This window comes from Schistocerca cancellata, chromosome 5 (assembly GCF_023864275.1).
Source record: "Schistocerca cancellata isolate TAMUIC-IGC-003103 chromosome 5, iqSchCanc2.1, whole genome shotgun sequence".
Lineage (NCBI taxonomy): Eukaryota > Metazoa > Arthropoda > Insecta > Orthoptera > Acrididae > Schistocerca > Schistocerca cancellata.
The window spans coordinates 256,985,619-257,008,758 of NC_064630.1; the positions used below are offsets into that span (position 1 = coordinate 256,985,619).

Sequence of the window (23,140 nt, forward strand, 5' to 3'; positions counted from 1 at the left end):
CTATATTCATCGCTAGATCAAAGCATAATTTTGAAATGTATAAGATTTATACTTACCCTGTGAAATTGAGATAGGCAGGTATTCATGTAAAGTACATACTGAATGATTATCTACTGATCAGCAAGGATCGAAGATATTTTGTGTCCCTAAATGAAAATGATTTGCATATGTGTAAACGTAGTCATAAGTTAATTTCCCCTGAATCAGCAGTGTTCTTAGATAGTAGAGTGTACAGCTGCGAGAAAGAATTGTTTATGATTCATCCCCCAAGAGATGGTTGCCCTAGAATTTTAATGCATCTTTATCGTCCATTTCTTAAACGATCTTCTGAAGGTATAATTTTCTCATTTAACTCCACCCTTGATGTCACATTTACATGTAAAAATTATGGTACACCTGAGCTACCCTTTCCACTCAAGTTGAATGCCACACACTGTGATTTATCGTGTGAACTATTTGATATGCCTAGTGTATTGCCAACTACATTTAATGCAACTGGACATTTGCCATTAACGAGAATGTTATCTGTTTATTACAATGATTCATACATATTAACATATGGAAAGCATTCCTTTTCAAGTTTTTCTGAAGACAATAATTTAATTAAGGACATCCATGAAAATGTAATCACTTCCAATAATGAGTTAAACTTAATTAAAGCAGCAAATAGAATCACGTCCTTCGATTCATTCAGTAATGTTAATGCATACTTGATTGTCAGTATTGTGCTTTTATTGCTTTTATTAATTTGTCCTTTGTCAACAGCATTTGTCATGTATGAAATTGTCATCCTGAAGGCATGCTTCTCTGTACCGAATGTTACTGTGTCTGCAAATGAAATACATGTTGCAATGCCTTCTCATGCCACAAATGGCAAAATATGAGGGTGAGTCAAATGAAAACCTTAAATTTGTAATAACAAATTGAAATTTCGCACCGTTATCCTGTAAGTTGGTAAGCATGCTACAAACAGCGCGCAGAATGGCCTGTAGGTGGCAGCAGAGTGCAGATGCACACATACCATCATAGTATCCGTATAAAGATGACCATTCCACCTGCGACTTGCACCAGGGAAGAACAGTGTTCAGTTATTCGGTTTTTGCTTCATCGATGAATGAAGGTTCAGTACTGTGATGCATGTTTGTCACAGCAGCAAGTCTACGAATGCAGTAGGAAGTTCGGAAATGGTGTGACTTCAGTGGAAGATGCTCCTCGTCCTGGTCAGGCACAACGAGTTGTGACTCCACAGAACATTGCAGCAGTTGAAGCCATAGTGAAGGAAAACTGCCGAGTGACACTGAATGAAATTGCAGCATGTTTACAGATTAGTCATGGGTCAGCACACCACATAGTGCATGATGTGCTCCAGTTTCACAAAGTGTCTTCAAGATGGGTGCCACAGCAGCTGACTCCTGAAATGAGAGAACGACGTGTTGATGCTTGTGAAGAACTTCTTCGGCGCTTTGAACGAGAAGGTGATGGCTTCCTTGCAAGAATCATTACTGGGAACGAAACCTGGGTTCACTTCCACCAACTGGAAATGAAGAGAACGAGCAAGGAATGGCGCCATTCCTCATCACCAAATCAAAGAAGTTTCAAACAGAATCATCAGCAGGGAAGGTTATGCTGACTATCTTTTGGGACGAAAAAGGCGGCATTTTGGAGCATTACATACCTAGAGGACCACTGTCACCAATGCATCATACCTGTACACAGATCTCCTAAAAAATCATCTGCGGCCTGCAATCAAATCAAAGCAACATGGATTGCTGTCAGCAGGTGTCCTTTTGCAACATGACAATGCAAGGCCCCACACTGCCCATACAACAGTTGCAACAACCACAGACCTGCATTTTGAGTGTCTTCCGCATCCACCATACTCACCGGACCTTGCCCCAAGTGATTTCCATTTGTTTGGACCACTCAGAGATGCAATGGGAGGAAAGAAGTTCCATTCTGATGAAGAGGTACGCCACGTGGTGCACAAGTGGTTGTGCGGACTATCAGAAGAATTTTTTTTTCTAAAGGAATTTATACACTTTGTAAGCACTGGAGGACTTGCATTGAGCATGGGGGCGATTATGTTGAAAATTGATACAGCTTTGTACCACTTTTGCACAATAAATAATATTTAAAAAATATTTAAAGTTTTCATTTGACTCACCCTCGTTGATTCATAACGCCCAGGGGGTCGTTTTGAGTCACCAATGATTGCTCTTTTTCTCTGGGGAGGGTGATGTAAGGATCTACGGATTGCGCGCAGCTGTATGGTATGTAACATGCGCTTGCCAGCCGACCTGTCTGGAATGCTGACAATTTGCTTGGTCAGTAGACACGCGTCCGGGCGCACTGCAAGCACTGTACACCACTGGCCGCTATCCGCAGCGTGCAGTATTAACTAGCGTGGCCTCGGGCGCGAATATGTCTCTTTTCTTAGCTCACCATGGAGCCTTTCGATACGACCGTAATTAGCTGCTGTTAGGATGTCAGACACAGTGATGATGGGTGCGCGTAGTGTGCATGTTTTATAATCCGCCTTTGTTAGTAAAACTGTTTAAACTTACTTCTTGTGTTCGCGGACCGACCGCTTACAAATCCTGACAAATATTTCGTCTAATTATCATCCGGGGCAATATCACAAACAAACCCCCTTATATCAGATTTTAAGTGATAACAAAAACTTTTTCCTCTGAACAACTTCATTATGTGGTGCAACAGTGTGACAATATGTGATGGGCAACATAAACAATATCTTTGCCCTTGTTTTTATAACTGCTGTGCATTTCGTTTTTGTCTAATTTCCAAAAATGGAAGCTTCAGTTTCACAATCTCAGGATTCTGTAGCCACATTTAAATATCATGATTCATTTAACAGCTGATTCCTACTTTCAGTATGTGTAACCTATCCTCCTTCCTCCCATTTCCCCATTCAAAGAGCATGCTTTGTGTTTTGCATTCATATCCTTTCAAAATATCTTCACAAACTGACATTTCCTTTATTCTCCCTATATTTTCTGTTGTAAATTTTTTTTTAATTTCTCTATGAATCTATTTTTATGATATATGTTCATGTTGTGTTGAGTATTCTTTCATTTCTTCACCTTATATGTTTTCCTGGGGATTTACTATTCCTACATCTGCAGATTTGGAGATTGTCCAGTGTATACGATTTCTGTTGCACCTAGTGTTGCTATTTTTGTGATACCACAGTTGTGTGTTTGTAGTATTAATTTGTTTACCTGTTGGAAGTGGAAATTAGTCAGAACTAGTGTCAAGTGCTGATGTCAACATGAGTTCTCTATCTATCTAACAGTACTATTTTATCATTGCCAATAACAAGCCATGGCACATTCAGGTTAGCAGCTGTTTCTAGTACCTACAAAAGCTTTCTACAAAATGAGAGTAACAATGATTCTAATACTGAATGTTACCTGTATAATTTCTTATTAAATAGGATATCAGTTCATTAATAATTATCCTTGGACAGATTAGTTACTGCTATATTATAAGTAGCATTTTAGGACAATTCTGAGCCAAAGAGTGTTGATTTAACAATGTGAATGTGTTTGATTTACTGTTTAGCACAGAAACTTTCTATCTGCACAGTTGACAAACATGTGATGTGACTAAATGAACCTGCTTGATTCAGAGTGTAGTACAATAAATTTTCTAACAAGATGAAGATACATTTCAGTTCCACATTTGTAATGGTCAACAATTAAATATCTTTTAATCAAGCACATCAAAATTTTTATATAAAAACAGTAAAGCATAATAATACCAATTGAAGCTCACATGTTAGATGTTATCTAGGATCCCTGAGACTCAATACAAATAAAATAATTTTATTGATCAACTATCCCCATGTTAATTTGATTAGCTACAAACTAGTCAGGTACTAAGTTTTTTATGTGTGTTTAATACATGAGACCATACCACTCATTCTCCACTATAAGAATTCATCTGAAATTTACCACTGAACTGAATTTCTTGGTAAGAACATCATCCACAGGCAATTCAACTGTATTTTGAGCAGAAGACACTGTAGGATGCTTATTTTCCTTATTTGAACAATTACCCCTCCCTGTCCGGGGAATGGTACCTGCCTTCTTCCACTGGCTGAATACATGCCTATGTGAACTGTCCACATTATTCTGGTTGATATTGTCAACATTTTGGAGAACCTGAGCAGAGGACTTTCTGTGTAATACATTTTTCTTGCTGATGCAACCAGCAGTTTCAGAATGCATATGTTCGTTAGTTTTACCAATTGCAGGCTTCTTAATGCAAAGGGTACTACTTCTGTCATAAAATGTATACTCAACAGCATCCAGTATTGGTTTAGTATCAAAATGAACTCTCCTTTCATTTGGTTTTTTTATGAAACATTCTTTAGCATCTGCAATCAGTTTTGCAGAAGTTGGAAGGATACTTGTGTCACCTGTGTCTGCACTGAAAGAAGTGTCTTCATTCTTCATAGGCATATGGTACAAGTGTGGAGTTTTCTGCTTCCATGCTGTCAACTTAACATCACGATATTTATGCTGACTTTTTCCCTCAGTCATAAACCTTCCTTCAGCTGTTGTTGCTGTGTACAAATCTCTCTCTTTCCTTTGAACAGCTCGTTCTCTTTCAGCAACTGCAAACTCTTTTAACTGTAATGCTGCCTCTTTTCTTTTGAGCTCCTCCAGTTTTTTTGACAGTATGTCCTGAAACTTGTAGTCAAAGCCTTTTGAGAAACTGTCATTTGGTATCACGTGAACATCAGCAAGATTGGAAGCTGCAATGTTATCTTGTAGGAATACTTTAACCTTTTCAGTTGTTTCACATGGATTTTCCAGAGTTTGAAGACTTTTAGGTACAGGTAACTTTGCATTAATGCAATCTTGAATGACATGGGAAAGAACAACAGGATTCTGAATTAAAACATCAACTGTTGGGCGATCACAGGGCTTAGAACTTAGCATTAGTGAAATTATGTTTTGGAGGTCTTCAGAATAGTGTGCTGGAATTCTTGGAAACCTGTAAGATTAAAATAATAACTGCATTAATAGTGAGAGGATATTAGCCAGGGTAACACATCTATTTTAACGTAGTCCAATTAAAATTATTTGATAGTTGACATCTGTCTTTTGCTGTTACGGCGTTGTCACATTGGCTGCTGGCTACCGCTCTATTATAGGTGATACAAAAACATGGTGCGTCACTTCACAAATGCTGTTAATATGTAACATGGAACAATGTTGGAAATGACTACCAGAAGTATATTGGTAATGTGAGATTCTCTGTTGACAGCTGATCTTAAGTGTCCAATGACTAAACTGCAATATATGACACATTTTGTAGCCCACAACCTTGTGATGTGCAATGTATCCGAGAAAATGATGTTCAATAATCTGTGGCAAAACTAAAATCATGATCATTTTGTTCACAATGATCAAGGCTAACCTCAATGAGCATGACATAAAAAATTCAGTTTCAGCGCTAAAAGTAAAATTTAATTTCTCACTATTATTGGTTTTTGAAACTGTCCTCACATTGGCTACGCCAGGTTCTGCATTACCAACCGACGAACAGCCTTCACTGACATTTGGCTGCAGATTATAGGTTACACAGTCAGATTCTAAACGAAAATAATAATCAATTTTTTTATTATATGTAGAAATAAAAAAAAAATGCTACAGTTGATGTGATTCAAATCTACAATCTTCTGAGCTTCAGGTTTATATGTTAACCATTGTGGTCTGCAACAACACTGTCTCAAATAGTTGTATTTATAACTGTAGAGATCCAGTCACAATGATGAATATCATTTATGATGAAATGAAAGTGTCTGAACCATGATTTAGGATCCAAACATATCAATAAAGAAAGCTGGGCAAAGAACTGGAAGTAAACTAACCAACTGTGACAGTTTGGGAACGGCAAACAGTTTGGGCATGACGCTGAGCTCTCTGACTGGCGGAAACCAGCTCCAACATGTGAAGTGCCAACTATCCAGTAATTTTAATCGGATTATACACTTTAAATAATATACTTTTGAATTTTAGCTTTTGTGCATGTATTCTTAATATGATGGTCATACAAAGATTAAATCTCAACATATCTGATTAAACAACAAGGTACTCTAGCATGCGTAGTCTCTTATATTTGAACAACGGATAACAAACAACTATTAGACCTACGCAAAACTGAATAAAGCATCATAATATATTAAATGGAACATAATTTCATCTTACAGATATTCATTTGGGAAACAGAACCATAGAGTCCATGTCTACTGGTTGTTCTCAGGTTATTCAGCAGTGTCGCCATAATATAACTGCATATTTACTGATGCTTAGGGTACCACAATAGTATGACTCGTTATAAATGAAGTTACCTCATATTTATATGTAGTCATGAAAACAGAATTACTAATGAAAACAAGGAATGGAATTGAAATTTTATTTGAGAGGGTGAAAGTCATTGTTAAAGAGATTGCCCCTGCTTGCGCTCTTGATCATATCAAAATAATACTTTGCAGATACAAACTATGTAATACTCAAGTTAAGGAATGCATTTTACATGCTTAAGATAAACACTCCTGGCTGAAACTTCCTGGAAGATTAAAATTGTGTGGCAGACCGCGACTCAAACTCGAGTTCAAGTCTTGGTCCAACGCACAGTTTTAATCTGCCAGGGAGTTTCATATCAGAGCACACTCCACTGCAGAGTGCATTCTGAATACTCCTGTCAGAAAATTGTCACCCCCAAGAGACAGCAAGTTAATACCATACAATACTGCCTACAGTCATGATAATGGCCTCAGTTTAATGATGAAGACCATCCATGAGTTCCCTCAGGTGTATTGTACCCAGCAGAAGCTGCTCATTGATGAGAGCTATCAAATTGATGGGACTTTCTTTCCTAGATTTCACCCATTGTACCCAACAGTTCCAGGCACCATTTATGGGACTAAGATCAGCTGATTTAGTGGGCTAGCTGAAGTGTAAAAGAGTATCTGATAGTTCATCAAACTAGGGATGTATGCGTACAGCCATGCGAACATGACTTTTGTCATCTTGGAAGATGGCAGAATCCACATCATGACAATGGAAAAGAAAGAGCAATATTTGTTCACAGTAATGTTGGAATAAATATTCTGGTTCATGTTTGGAGTAACCTGAATGAGTGGGACCAAACATGTTATGAAAAGGAAAGTTGTCACTCACACCAAAGAGCGGAGATGCTGAGTCGAAGACAGGCACAACAAAAAGACTGTCACAATTAAAGCTTTCAGTCCGTAAGGCCTTTGTCAAAAACAGACACCCCCCCCCCCCCCCCCCCCCCCACACACACACACGAGGTACAAACAACTCTCACACACGACTGCAGTCTCAGGCAACTGTAGCCACAACTGTTACAAATGTTCACAAAAGTCACATAACCACCTCCATCCTCAATTACACGCTCTATTCCATACAAATTAAACACCTCACTGGACCATCAGTACTCTAGACACCTTGTGTCATTTAAAAAAAAGACAAAATCTTGACTCGCCAGGCTACACTACACACCTCCAGTAAGCTGCCGACAATTTTCTGTGTTGTTTGGTCCAATCAAGATTTGCAGCTTTGCTGTGAACAATCGTCTTTTGTGATGTATGCAAAATAAAGTGGCACTGCATAAAGCTTTCTTTTATATCTAAATCATACTGCGCAAGCCACCTAATGGTGTGTGGCAGAGGGTACTTTTGGTACCACTATCTGATCCCTCCTACCCCGTTCCACTCGCAAATAGTACGTGGGAAGAATGATTTTCGATAACCCTCTGTATGGTTCTAATTTCTGAAATTTTCTTGTCAATATGCGAGGGGTGTGTGTGTGTGTGTGTGTGTGTGTGTGTGTGTGTGTGTGTGTGTGTGTGGGTTGGGGGGAGGTAATATGTTGTCTGACTCCTCATGAAAAGTGCTGCCCCAAAATTTCAATAGTAAATCTCTCGTGATGTACAACACCTCTATTGCAGCGTCTGTCAGTGGAGTTTGTTTAGCATCTCTGTAACGCTCTCTCGCCAGCTAAACGATCCCGTGATTAAACGCACCGCTCTTCATTGGATCTTCTCTATTAGTCCTGTCTGATAGGGATCCCAGATAGATGAACAATACTCAAGAGTCGGGTGAACAAGCGCTTTATAAGCCACTTCTTTCATGGATGAGTTACATTCCCTTAAGATTCTTCTGATGAATCTGAGTCTGGTGTCTGCTTTTCCCATCTTTTTTTATACTGTCATTCCACTTAAGATCATTCTGGATAGCTACGCCTAGATATTTTACGGCAGATGCTGTCTCCAGCTGTTTGTCAACAATAGCGTAGCTGTACAGTAGTGGATTTCTTTTCCTATGAATGCGCAATATGCTACATTTATTTATGTTCAGGGCCAACTGCCAGAGCCTACACTATTCATCAATTCTCTGCAGGTCGTTCTGCAAATTCTGTCTTCTGGCGTTGCTACTTGGTATAGATAACTGCATCATCTGCAAATAGCCTTAAAAAGCATCCGACACTCTCTACTAGATCATTTATATATATTACAAACAGCAATTTCGCTGTGGTACTCCAGATATTACCATTACATCTGTCGATTTAGTTCCATTAAGAGTGATATACTGAGTTCTATCTGCAAGAAAATCTTGAATCCAATCACAGGTCTGCTCCGATACTCTGTAAACTTGAATTTTTTCACTAAACAGCAATGCGGAACGGTGTCAAATGCCTTATCGAAATCAAGGAACAAGGAATCAACCTGTGCGCCGTTGTCTCGTGGAGGAACAGAGTGAGCTGAGTTTCGCAGGATCTCTTTTTGCGGAATCCATGTTAATTTTTATAGAGGAGACGTTCATTTTCCAAAACCGCCATAATTCTTGAGCATAAAACATGTTCCATAATTCTACAACAGATCGACATCAACGATATAGGTTTATAATTTTGTGGATCTGTCTTACAGCCTTTCTTAAAAACGAGAATGACTTGCGCTTTTTTCCAGTCGTTAGGAACCTTTTGTTGCTCAAGTGATCTATGATAAATTACTGCTAGAAGGGGAACAAGTTCTTTCACATAATCTTTATAGAATCTTGTAGGTATCTCATCTGGTCCTGATGCCTTTCCATAACTAAGTGATTGTAGCTGCTTTTCAATTCCGTGATCGGTGATCTCAATATCTGCCATTTCGACATTCATATGACAATTGAAAGGAGGGACAGTGTTACGATCTTCCGTGGTGAAACAACTTCGGACGACCGAATTCAGTATTTCGGCCTTCTCTCTGTTATCTTCCATTTCGGTGCCAGTGTGGTCACTGAGAGAATGAATAGATGATTTTGACCCTGTTACTGATTTTACATACGACCAAAATCTCTTTGGGTTTTTGCTCAGGTCGGTTGACAACGTCTTACTTTCAAAATCATTGAACGCTTCTCTCATAGCTCTCCTTACACTCATTTTCACTTTGTTCAGCTTTTATTTGTCAGCTAGGTTTTTACTTCTCTTGAATCTGAGATGAAGGGCCTTTTGTTTACATAGCACTTCTCTAACATGGCTATTAAAGCATGGTGGATCTTTCCCATCCCTTAAAATCTTACTTGGAATATCCTCGTTTAAGGCATACTGAACGATGCCTTTAAATTGTTTCAATTTGTTCTCCACATCGTCATCCTCATCATCGAATATTTTATGCTGGTGGCTGAGATATTCTGAAATTTGTATCCAGTCATGCTTGCTCAGCAAATATATCTTCCTGCCTTTCTTAACATTCCTTGTAGGACCCGTCGTCATAGATGCTGCCACAGCCTTATGATCACTGATACCTTCCTCTATGTTAACTGATTCGATAAGTTCAGGTCTGTTTGTTGCCAGGAGGTCTAAGACGTTACCCTCACGAGATGGTTCTCTAATTATCTGTTCAAGGCAGTTTTTGGACAGGACATCCAGAACAAGGCCACACAATTCCCTGTCTTTGGCATCAGTTTTGATGGCATAACACTCCCAATCTATACCTGGCAAGTTGAAGTCACTCCCTATTACAACAGCATGATCAAGAAAATTACTAATGATATTTTGCAAGTTCTGTCTGAATTGCTGTACAACTACAGGTCATGACCCAGGTGGTCTATAAAAGCATCCGATCACCATTATTGACCGTTCTTTAATACTTAATTTCACCCAGATTAATTCACATTTGAAATCCGTGATAACCTCACTAGAGGCAAGATTCACAATGAAGCTGGTCAATAAGGACCTGTGGTCACTGATAGCAGCACTTACTGAAAGGTTTGAAACATTTTGCCATTAACAAGGCATTACAGTCTTTTCTTGTCCCTGTCAGTTAAGATCTGTTTACAACCACTATTCTTTATACTGTGTTACATCATTCATTGTAGACTTGGGCAATCACCTACAAATTGGTGTGGTCATAGGCACATCCAAATGCAAAGTTGCTTTCCACCATTCTGTCACATTGACCCATCTTACTGTGCTGACACATCACTATACTGCCATAACATATGACCCTCCACCACTGGGTCATACGAGTCAGAGGAAGTCATATGAGTGCCTAGCATGAGTTATACACCATATATAGCACTCCAAAGTGACCAGTGTGCCCTTTTAAGGGGAGTGACTAGTATTTTGTCTGATGAGCTTAATGTCCACTGCAAAATAACATTACTTGTAATGGAAATGGAAATGATCGTATGGCGGCAGTGGCCGGGAGTTCCCAGGTAGGAAGTTCGGCGTGCAAAGTGCAAGTCTTATTGAGTGCAACGCCACATTGGGCAACTTGCGCGTCGGCAATGGGTATGAAATGATGAGGACAGCGCAATACCCAGTCGCTGAAGGGCGAAAATCTCCCACCCCAGCCGGGGGATCAAACCCGGGCCCCCATGCGTGGCACTCCAACGCACAGACCGTTGAGCTATTGGGGCGGACATTACTTGTAATGACAGTGACAGATAGTGTAAGAAGTCTGAAATATGAACACGTATGTAGGAGTAGCCATTGTAATATCCAGGCTGAAGTACATAAATATTCCATGAATTTTCAATAGATGTTGTTTCTTTTGCATGTAGCCTATAAATGAATGACGACATGCTAAAGGCTAAGGAAGAAAATTACTATTGCCCAAATCATAATAAAAATTAAAAGGCAATTAATAATATTCAGACAATGAGATAAGCTACAGCACGCTGTGCAGATTCAAACAACTAAATTTAAAAAAAAAATTCTTAAAAGTGAGGCTAATGTTTGGTTGGAGAAATTAGAAGTGCAATTAAAACAGAATCCAATGATACACATAAATAATTTCCAATCAGATTACCATTCCTTGCTGAGGGTTCACAGTGAAGTTTTACATTCTGGTAAAAAGGACATAGATATAAGAAACTAGGAATTGTTGTGAATTGAAAGTGTATTTTATTTTACACTCCTATTCACTACTCAGTAGTTTAAAACTGAAGATGCCTGCACAACAGAATATTATGAAGCCCATGTAATGGTCATAAAGAGCAAGATGTGTAATTTTGTTCATTCTTGGCAAAAATTTCACATTAAAGATTAAAGCTATGCTACTCTTATGTTATTATTACATGGCAATGATGAGGGAAAAAATGTTGGGCAATTTCATGTCAAATCAAAGAGGACATGCACGTGCGCGCGCACTCACACACACACACACACACACACACACACACACACACACACAGAGAGAGAGAGAGAGAGAGAGAGAATGTTAAATTTCCTTGTTATATTACCAGAGACAACTGATATAAGCAATATCTGCTTCACCTACCTGTATTATACAAAAAAAAGTCACATTTTTACGAATTATTTACTCAAGAACCCTTGTCGCAAAACTTTTCACTATTGCACACACTATTCTTGGTTAATGTGTCAGTAGTTTTTGCAATCAAAGTGAGCAGTATTTTTCCGTGTAAAGTGTTAGAAATTTTTCAATATTCTGCATATTTAATGTCACTGAATTTCTAGTGTAAAACATGCATGTTGGTAACTCTGTTTCCAGCTCTCTTCTGTTTATAACAAACGAGTGAGAACTTGCATATTAATCATTCTGCAAAGAGTTTTGTGTCTGGTTTGAACTTTTTGTTAGGTGCACTTTCAGTGAGGAAATACAGTAGTGAAAGGACGAAGTGTGTGGACTATAAAAAGACTCAAGAAGGTGGTGTTTAAGAAAAGTGAAAAATACTTTATAATTGTTGGAAATCTATCAGAGTTATTACAGAAATATCTTGGTCCTCAAGTAACTGCGTTACCATCATATCTACTGTGCAGGAATTGCCATACTCACTACAACAAGAAATTTAATGATACAATCCACCTGAACAATCACCGTCACTGGAATGTGAAACTGAAAAAGACAATGTAGGTGCACTTGGTGCAGAACTTGAAGATAGTGACATGTGCACCCAATGTGATAAATGTATCTAAAAACAAAGATGATGTGACTTACCAAACGAAAGCGCTGGCACGTCGATAGACACACAAACAAACACAAACATACACACAAAATTCTAGCTTTCGCAACCAACGGTTGCTTCGTCAGGAAAGAGGGAAGGAGAGGGAAAGACGAAAGGATTTGGGTTTTAAGGGAGAGGGTAAGGAGTCATTCCAATCCCAGGAGTGGAAAGACTTACCTTAGGGGGAAAAAAGGACGGGTATACACTCGTGCACACACACACATATCCATCTACACATATACAGACACAAGCAGACATTTGTAAAGGCAAAGAGTTTGGGCAGAGATGTCAGTCGAGGTGGAAGTGCAGAGGCAAAGATGTTGTTGAATGACAGGTGAGGTATGAGTGGCGGCAACTTGAAATTAGCGGAGATTGAGGCCTGGTGGATAACGGGAAGAGAGGATATATGGAAGAGCAAGTTCCCATCTCCGGAGTTCGGATAGGTTGGTGTTAGTGGGAAGTATCCAGATAACCCGGACGGTGTAACACTGTGCCAAGATGTGCTGGCCGTGCACCAAGGCATTTTTAGCCACAGGGTGATCCTCATTACCAACAAACACTGTCTGCCTGTGTCCATTCATGTGAATGGACAGTTTGTTGCTGGTCATTCCCACATAGAATGCGTCACAGTGTAGGCACGTCAGTTGGTAGATCATGTGGGTGCTTTCACACGTGGCTCTGCCTTTGATCGTGTACACCCTCCGGGTTACAGGACTGGAGTAGGTGGTGGTGGGAGGGTGCATGGGACAGGTTTTACACCGGAGGCGGTTACAAGGGTAGGAGCCAGAGGGTAGGGAAGGTGGTTTGGGGATTTCATGGGGATGAACTAAGAGGTTACGAAGGTTAGGTGGACGGCGGAAAGACACTCTTGGTGGAGTGGGGAGGATTTCATGAAGGATGGATCTCATTTCAGGGCAGGATTTGAGGAAGTCGTATCCCTGCTGGAGAGCCACATTCAGAGTCTGATCCAGTCCCGGGAAGTATCCTGTCACAAGTGGGGCACTTTTGTGGTTCTTCTGTGGGAGGTTCTGGGTTTGAGAGGATGAGGAAGTGGCTCTGGTTATTTGCTTCTGTACCAGGTCGGGAGGGTAGTTGCGGGATGCGAAAGCTGTTGTCAGGTTGTTGGTGTAATGGTTCAGGGATTCCGGACTGGAGCAGATTCGTTTGCCACGAAGACCTAGGCTGTAGGGAAGGGACCGTTTGATGTGGAATGGGTGGCAGCTGTCATAATGGAGGTACTGTTGCTTGTTGGTGGGTTTGATGTGGACGGACGTGTGAAGCTGGCCATTGGACAGGTGGAGGTCAACATCAGGGAAAGTGGCATGGGATTTGGAGTAGGACCAGGTGAATCTGATGGAACCAAAGGAGTTGAGGTTGGAGAGGAAATTCTGGAGTTCTTCTTCACTGTGAGTCCAGATCATGAAGATGTCATCAATAAATCAGTACCAAACTTTGGGTTGGCAGGCCTGGGTAACCAAGAAGGCAACCTGAATTTAAATATTGGTGTCACAAAATTCTTTTCCTTACGACCAAAATGGGTAAAATGGCAGCCAGTGAAGGAAGTATGCACATGTCTTTACAACACTAATTTGAAACTTGTTTGTTTCACCATAAGTAGTGTCTCAGGGAACAGGTACACAGAAATGGACCTGATGCTTTTGTGTATATATCAAGAGACACAAGGTAAATTTTGGCTACAGGAGTGTGCAGTGTGTCCTGGTGCTGAAGGGATCACTGCTGAAACATAACATCTTCAGGGTACTGAGAAATGACATATCCTATGCATTGTGGGAGGGAGGAGAGTTAGTGAAGAAGGCAGTGGAGCTAGGGAAGTTTGTTACAGAGGGCAGGCATTGGGTCATGAAAGGAGTAGCTCCTCATAATATCAGCAGAATTCATAGAGAGGCCATAACAGAAGTAAAATCAGCCACATTCTAAAATACTGACACTTTGTTGAGAACTGGTCTCTTGCATCACAGAAAAAGTTCAAAGTTACCACTGGCACACAGCAAAAGTGTCAATATTCACAAGTGTTACTCATTTCCTTGTAACACCATACTGCTTCACTATCATCAGTGATGATGTCATTCATGACAGTGCACATGCATGCTACGCTGTCAGCATAATGAGTGATGACACAGCATCTAGAGGCCATGCACTTCCTAAACATGTGTATGTGACTGACGGTGCAGCATCTCACTTTAAAAACCGCTTTCAGTTTTATGAGCATTGATAACACTACACAGGAATTAAGACAAAAATTGATATTTTCAGCAATAGGTCATAGAAAAAGTGCATTTGTGCGGTAGGAGGTCTCTGTAAACATCGTGCAACAAGCTTTAATTTCCAGCATGAAGCTGTTGATGCTATAAGAGATACTATTGAATTTGTACAATCCATATCAAAATTACTACAAAACATGAAACACTTACTTCTAAATGAAAGTATATTAGGGGAATTCCATAAAAAAGCCAGTGGTAGGAATTCAGTCACATCACTGTTGGGTTGCATCCTGGAGTGGCATATACAATGCAAGAGCAGTTCTCCACAAAATGCAGCCTGTTACTTTATGTGAAGTGCAGAGACCTCAGTATAGTTTAGAAGACTTTGTTGTGAGCAGTTTAACTTATTGTGTTAATGAGCAATCAGTGGTGGGTGGGACAAACTCTCACAAGGTGCAAAAGTAACTGTCTCCTTTATGATACCTCATGGTCCGTTAAATCCTTTCAAATGCCCGTTGTCAACAGATCAGTGTGCTTGTAGATTTTTATTACAATCTTTAAACAATGGAAAATCCAGGATGAAATAATGAAAATATTATGAAAAGGATAGATTGCTACTCACAGTGGAGCAGAGATGCTGAGTCGCAGATAGGCACAACAAAAAGACTGTCAAACAAGTAAGTTTTCGGCCAAAGGGACCTTCAACGGAATTAGACAGAACACACATACACACACACACACACACACACACACACACACACACACACACACACACAAAAACACTGTGTCTGGTTGCCAAGGCCAGACTGCAAGCAGCAGTGCATGTTGGGAGAAGCAATTTGTATGGTGGGGTTAAGAAGGAGTCTGGGGCAAGAAAAGGAAGGGATAGCAGGGTATGGGTGGGGATCGTAAAGTGCTGCTTGTGGGAGTATGCATACAAGAATGAGGTGGAAAGAAGACAGGGCACCTTAGAGGGGGCAGAAGGTTTGACGGAGGGTGAGGGGGGTGGGGGGAGGGCAGTAGAAAAGCAAAGAGGTAAAAAGACTACGGTTGCGTCATTGGAATAGAGGGCTTTGTAGTGCTGGAGTGGAAACAGAGAAGAGGATAGGCGGGTGTGGGACAAGGACTAATGAAGGTTGAGACCAGGAGGGTTACGAACCATAGGAATGTACTGCAGGGAGAGTTCCCACCTCTGCAATTGAGAAAAGCTGGTATTGGTAGGAAGGATCCAGATGGCACAGGCTGTGAAGCAGTCATTAAAATGAAGAATGTTGTGCTGGGGAGTGTGCTCAGCAACTGAGTGGCCCAGCTGTTTCTTGGCCACAAATTGTCAGTGGCCATTCATGCAGACAGCTTGTTCATTGTCATATCCACATAGAATGGACCACAGTGGTTGCAGCTTGTAGGTCTCATGACTGGTTTCACAGGTAGCCCTGCCTCTGTTGGGATAGGTGATACTTGTGACTGGACTGGACTACGTAGTGGTGGTGGTGGTAGTGGTGGTGGTGGTGGTTCTTGGAGGATGTATGGGACAGGTCTTGCATCTAGGTCTATTACAGGGATATGAACCACAAGGCAAGGGGATGGGAGCAGGCAATATGTATGTTTGGTGAGTAGTGGAAAACCACTTTGGGAGGGCTGGGAAGGATATTGGGTTGGACATTCCTCATTTCAGGGCATGACTAGAGGTAGTCAAAACCCTGGCGGACAATTCGATTTAATTGCTCCAGTCTTGGCTGGTATTAAGTCACAAGATGAATGCTCCTCTGTGGCCGCACAGTGAGACTTTGAGAGGTGGGCGGTGACTGGAGAGATAAAGCATGGGAGATCTGTTTCTCTATAGGTCCATGAGGATAATTGCAGTCTGAGAAAGCTTCAGTGAGACCCTTTGCATATTTTGAGAGGTGCTGCTTGTCATTAAAGATGCGATGGCCACAGGTGGCCAGGCAATATGGAAGGGACTTCTTGGTACAGAATGAGTGGCAGCTGTGAAGTGGAGGTAATTCTGGGGCTGCCATACCTCCACTTCGACAGCTGCCACCCATTCCTACCAAGAAGTTCCTTCCATGGAGCCTAGCAACTCATGGCCATTGCATCTGTAGTGACAAGCAGTCCTTCTCGAAATATACCAAGAGTCTTACTGAGGCCTTCCTTCACATAGTGTAATTAGGTTGATCTGAGAGAAAGGACCAAACAGCGATGTCATCGGTCCCATCGGGCTGGGGAAGGAAGTTTCCCCTGACCTTTCAAAGGAGCCATCCGTGCATACGCCTGAAGTGATTTATGGAAATCAGGGAAAATCTAAATCAGGATGGCCGGATGTGAGTTTGAACCGTCATCCTCCTGAATGTAAGTCCACTGCGCCACCTTGCTTGGTCAGAGTGTAATTACCCTCCCAAACTTGTACCGAAACAGATCTCCTGTGCCTTATCCCTCCAGTCACCCTCCACCACCTAAGTCCCACCGTCTGCCCAGAGAGGAGTATTCTCCGCATGACTCAGTACCACCCAGGACTTGAGGAACTTATACACGTTCTCCACCATGATTTCGTCTATTTCTTGTCATGTCCTGGAATGAGAAATGTTCTACCCACTATCCTACCCACCCCTCCCACAGTGGTATTCCGCAGCCCATCGAACTTACACAATATCTTTGTCCATTCCCACATAACTCCTCTTCCCAACTCCTAGCTCATGGCTCACATCCCTATAACAGACACAGATGCAGGACCTGTCCCACACATCCTCCCAGCACCACCTAGTCCAGACCAGTCACAATTATCATCTATCCCATCAGTAGCAGGGCTACCAGTGAAACCAGTAATGTGATCTACAAACTAAGCTGCAACCACTGTGCTGCATTCTACACAGGAATGACAACCAATGACCTGTCTATCCACATGAATGGTCACCGACAAACAGTGGCCAAGAAACAGCTGGACCATGTGCTGAGCTTGCTGCCCAACACAACATTCTTCGTTTTAATGACTGCTTCACAGCCTGTGCCATCTGAACCCTTCCTACGAACACCAGCTTTTCTGAACTGCAGCTTTTCTGAACTCCAGAGGTAGGAACTCTTCCTGCAGTATATCTTATGTACCTATAATGCTCCTGGCCTCAACCCTCGCTGGTTGTTGTCCTATACCCACCTACCCCCTTCCCCATTCCAGCACTACACAGTCCCGTGTTCCACTGATGCACCCACAATTCTTCTTACTTCTTTCCTTTCCCACTGTCCTCCTTCCCCCCCCCCCCCCCCCCCCCCCACACACTCTCCCTCTAACCTCCTGACTCCCCCTAGTTACCCTACCTTCTCTCCACCTTGTCCCTGTATGCTCACTTAAGCAGCACTTTACCATCTCCCACCCCTATCCTGCTATTCCTCCCTTTCCCTGCCCCAGCCTCCTCCTTAACTCCACCACCCAGACCACTTCTCCCATCATGCACTGCTGCTCACAGTCTGGCCTTGGCAGCCAGAGACTGTGGTCGTGTGTGTGTGTGTGTGTGTGTGTGTGTGTGTGTGTGTGTATACTGATGATCAAAATATTATGACCATCTGCTTAATAGCTTGTTTGTCCATCTTTGGAACGAAATACATCACTGATTTTGCTTATCAGGGGTCCAAGTTTGTTGGTAGATTTGTCGAGGTATGTGGCATTGCACAGGTCATGTAATTTGCATAAATAACAGGTCACTGATTTGCATTCATAGTGATGGCGCCTGATAGGGACCCAGGTAACAACCATAGGATTTACGCCAGGCAAATTTTATCACCAAGACATCAACGTGAGTTCACTATAAGGCTCTGAGACTACTGCTGTAAGAAGAAATTGCCACCAGGGAAGACATCAAGCACGAAGGAACACAGGTAGTTTGCAGCTGTCAGCGTGTCTTTGATTACCAGCACAGGTTTCATGAAAGCACAAGAGAATGTCTCCCACAGCAAAGTGCTGCTCCCACGAGCCTGAGTCTGTGGGGTGCTGCACATTTCAAGCTGCTGTTCACCTCGATGATGGCATTTGTGGAGACAGTCATCGATCTAGTGTAGCAAAAATATGATTCATCAGAAGAGCTGACATGCTTCCACTGATCGACAGTTGAATCCTGATGGTCCCATGCCCTCTACAGTCATAACTGAAGATGTCATTGGGTCAGCATGTGAACATGTAAGGTTGATCTACTGCAGAGCTCCATGTTCAACAATGTACAATGAATGTTGTGCTCCAAAACACTTGCATGTGCACCAGAACTGTGCTCTTCGGAAGAGATGTCACAGACCACCATCTACACTACTTTACAGAGAGACAAGGCACCAAAGCCCCGTTATGTGAAGAGTTGTAGACATCCAACCATTTAGCACCCAGTGGTAGTTTCACTATCCTACCACTTCTTTCTGTAGGCGCTTACTAGCGTGAACATTCGATCAGTTTCACCGGTTGCGGGATACTCATTCATAGGCTCTGTGTGATAACAATCTGCCCTTTGTCAAAGTTGCTTATCTCAATGGATTTCCCCATTTGCAGCCCCATATCTTTGCTAGGATAACCCCCATCCATGTCTGCTCAACTTACATACTTTTGTTACCAAGTTACATGCCTGCAAGGCCACCATGCGGTATCAGATGTCATCGTGGGCAGAGATTGTCATGGTGGGCAGAGGTCATTGATCAGTGTATGTTGTCTAATTCCGATAAAGGCTTTTATGGCTGAAAGCTTACTTGTTTGAAAATCTTTTTGTTGTGCCTGTCTGCAACTCAGCATCTCCGCTATATGCTGAATAGCAATTAAGCCTTTTCATAATATTATTACAATTTTTTTTTTATATTTTCCCCTTTTGTTACGACATTTTCACAAATACTCTCACTTAGAGAGGTCTATAATGTTTTAACAAATCATCAGGAAATCAAAATATTTTAATCTTTGAGAGGTACATATATTTTTTCAGAAAACTTTGAAATAATGATGTGTCACATTCACTCTTGATCTGTATGATTTGAGAGGAAATCATCCAGTTTGTGTTCCATTTTGTCTATTAGATGTCAGCATCGGAGCATCATGGAATAAATAAGAAAGGTGTCCACATTTATCTGGCCACCGGACAGATTGCAGGTAGAAAAATTACATTAGCTTTTCAAAATTCAATTCAGTTTGTACACTATGTGATCAGAAGCATCTGGACACCTGGCTGAAAATCCCATTCTTCAAGGAGTGCTGCACTGACGAGAGGTATTGATGTCAGTCAGTGAGGCCTGGCACGAAGTCGGCATTCAAAAACATCCCAAAGGTGTTCTATAGGATTCACGTCAGGACTCTGGCAGGTCAGTCCATTACAGGGATGTTATTGTCATGTAACCACTCTGACACAGGCCGTGCATTATGAACAGGTGCTCGATCATTGTGAAAGATGCAACCACCATTCCCGAACTGCTCTTCAACAGTGTGAAGCAAGAAGGTGCTTAAAACATCAATGTAGCCACGCAAAACAACAAGAGGTGCAAGCCCCCTCCATGAAAAACACAACCACACCATAACACCACCACCTCTGAATTTTACTGTTGGCACTACACACACTGGCAGATGACGTTCACCGGGCATTCACCATACCCACACACTGCCATCAGATTGCCACATTGTGTACAGTGATTTGTCGCTCCAGGCAATGTTTCTCCACTGTTCAATCATCCAATGTTTACACTCCTTACACCAAGCAAGGCATCATTTGGCATTTACCGGCGTGATGTGTGGCTTATGAGCAGCTGCTCAACAATGAAATCCAAGTTTTCCCACCTCCTGCCTGACTGTCATAGTACTTGCAGTGGATCCTGATGCACTATGCAATTCCTGTCAGATAGTCTAGATAGGTGTCTGCCTATTACACATTACAACCATCTTTAACTGTCGGCGGTCTCTGTCAGTCAACAGACGAGGTCAGCCAGTACAATTTTGTACTGTATGTGTCCATTTCCACTTCACTATCACATCAGAAACAGTTGACCTAGGGATGTTTAGGAGTGTGGAAATCTCGCATACAGACGTATGACACTAGTGACACCCAATCACGTGACCACGTTCAAAGTCCGTGAGTTCCGCAGAGCAACCCATTCTGCTCTCTCATGATGTCTAATGACTACTGAGGTTGCTGATATGGAGTACCTGGCAGTAGGTGGCAGCACAATGCACCTAATATGAAAAACGTATGTTTTTGGGGGTGTCTGGATACTTTTGATCACATAGTGTACATTCAATTTTATAGTTTGTGCATTTTAAATTGTATGCTCTCCTATCTTTACAGGATAAACCTCTGATCTGGACTCTTGCAATAAAAGTGCTTTATGAACTTCAGCAGACTTGCTCTCTTGTCAACAGACATGGTGAAAATAATCATAAACTTCACAAAAAGGCAGATATATATGACAATTGTCAATGATTTATGCTTCAAAGCTACATTTAAATTACGTAACCCAACTGTTGCTAAATAGTTCTCATTTGCAACCTGTTTTATCAATTAGATTTATATATACTTTAGTGAACAAAGCTTTGAAATCCTTACACTCATTTTCCTCTATACATTTACTCTTTAATAGTTTTTGTTACTAAGAATAAAAAACAGTTTCTGTTAAACTAAAATGTACACAGTCACAAGATATTTATGTTTAAATTATTTTCATGTTGACACTGCCTTCTTGTCTACGGTTTAGAGTGAAGTTATGTACTCTGATGTAAAGGTATTTAGTGAACTCCAATGTAACATAATGCAAATAATTATGTATCCCAACTAGTTAAAAAAAATTAAAGACATTCCAAACTAGCCACACTTTCTACAAATTATTTAAATTCTTAAATTCAGGAATGAATTCATTTTGTTACCTACAGAGCAGCTCGGAGATTATCACTTGGTCTTCAAGGCCTGATCACAGGGTTGTCTTTTTACATGGCAAATAGCAGTGTTCATTGTAAAGCTGCACGAGAAGTAGTAATATACATAATGGGAGTAGTAAATATAACAGTTCACCTTGAGTGGTCAGAACTACAGAATACACATGAACATGCATGGCTGAATTGCCCTTGCTGCCTACATTTGACTGACAGTGTAGCTCGACTGGGGTTGGTGGTTTAATCATGTGCAGTGTCTGAAGGGAGGAAGGAGGGAATGTTAACTGACAGCTGGAGGGGGGTGGGGAGGGGGGGACAATGACCGCACTCTTACATGTCTACAATGTGGCATCAGCGAGCTCACTCTGATACTGGCATAACAGAGATTAAGGTCATCCTCCAATCCTACGATCCAGGCCTACAAAGTTGATAGTTTTTCAAATGTAGCGTCATCTCTTAACAAAATTACAAACTTTACCGACCATAGTATGTGGGCTTTTATTAATATTATTCTCTTTTATTGTGAGTGGTTTATGAAGTGCTCTAGTACAAAAGATTTATGGGTTGCTCAGAATAAATACTGCGAAGAAGATCCTTCACCCATTCTACTGACACTGTTGCTAAAGTTATATGTAATTCAGCATGGGAACAGTCTCAAATATCTGGTCTGGCTTAACACCACTGGACAGCAGTTGCCTCAGAGAGTGTCTGCTACAAAATCATTTGCTTAAATAAATGTTTGTAACAAATCTACGATTTTGCTTTTAAGCCAGGATTTTTCATTCACTGTTAAACATAATTTATATGTTCTTTCTTTGATACCAATCAAGCAAATTTTTCATCAAATACGTGCCTAGTTAACTTGGCCAGGTTGGTTGATTGATTTGCAGTAAGAGACTGCTCATAAATCCCTTGGTCAAGACTCGTTCATCTAGAAGGAGCGACGTCCACCAGCAATGTTCTTGGATGAGGAAAATATGTAAAAGTCAGACTCTGAAGCCAATACTGATTCCAGAGCTGAAAAAACAATTTACAGAGAAGTAAAAGTACATCAAGTGGATCAATACATAGGTTAGAGCAACCAAGTGGATTCCCAGGGCTCAGTCGTGTCAAGAGAAAACCCTCCCATATCTAGCCCCCCCCCCCCCCACCCTCCGCCCACCTGATTAAGGGCGAAGACAGCAACAGAGTAAAGAATACCTTCTACTCTGGAGATCAAGAACAGTAAAAGAAAAAAAAGGGTAAAAATGTAATGGCCCTCAGTTGGATCATCATAAATAAAACAAACTGAGAGAAATAGTTAAGGCCACATATGGGCATCTTCCAGGGCTCTGTATGCAACGAGGGCAGGCACGCCCCCAACCATGCCATCCCCAATCCATCATATGCAAAACATTACATAGGATGATGACACCTACTAATCGACAGAGTGATATTCCTAAAATGGGAAACAGGTTGCAGCAGAGAGAGAGGCAAACTATCTAAAAGCACTTAAAACAGAGTAAAAGAAGGGTGGCAGAGGTAGCAGACAAAGGAGGC

General features: G+C 41.3%; 1 protein-coding gene and 1 long non-coding RNA gene across 5 annotated transcripts in view; one reads left to right on the forward strand and one right to left on the reverse strand.

Annotated features, from left to right (window-relative positions):
• The window catches only part of LOC126187584 (uncharacterized), a 49,223-nt gene extending 27,706 nt beyond the window's left edge, over nt 1-21,517 (forward strand). For all 3 annotated transcript variants that reach the window (XR_007537765.1, XR_007537767.1, XR_007537766.1), the window contains 2 exons: nt 19,765-19,837; nt 21,021-21,517. This is a non-coding gene — a long non-coding RNA (uncharacterized LOC126187584). The remainder of the gene's footprint in view (nt 1-19,764; nt 19,838-21,020) is intronic.
• LOC126187582 (serine/threonine-protein kinase Nek2-like) overlaps nt 3,811-23,140 on the reverse strand; it is a 68,469-nt gene continuing 49,139 nt past the window's right edge. For both annotated transcript variants that reach the window (XM_049928754.1, XM_049928755.1), the window contains exon 5: nt 3,811-5,022. In XM_049928754.1, coding sequence (XP_049784711.1) covers nt 3,960-5,022 — 1,063 coding nt within the window. In that variant the 3' untranslated portion in view covers nt 3,811-3,959. The remainder of the gene's footprint in view (nt 5,023-23,140) is intronic.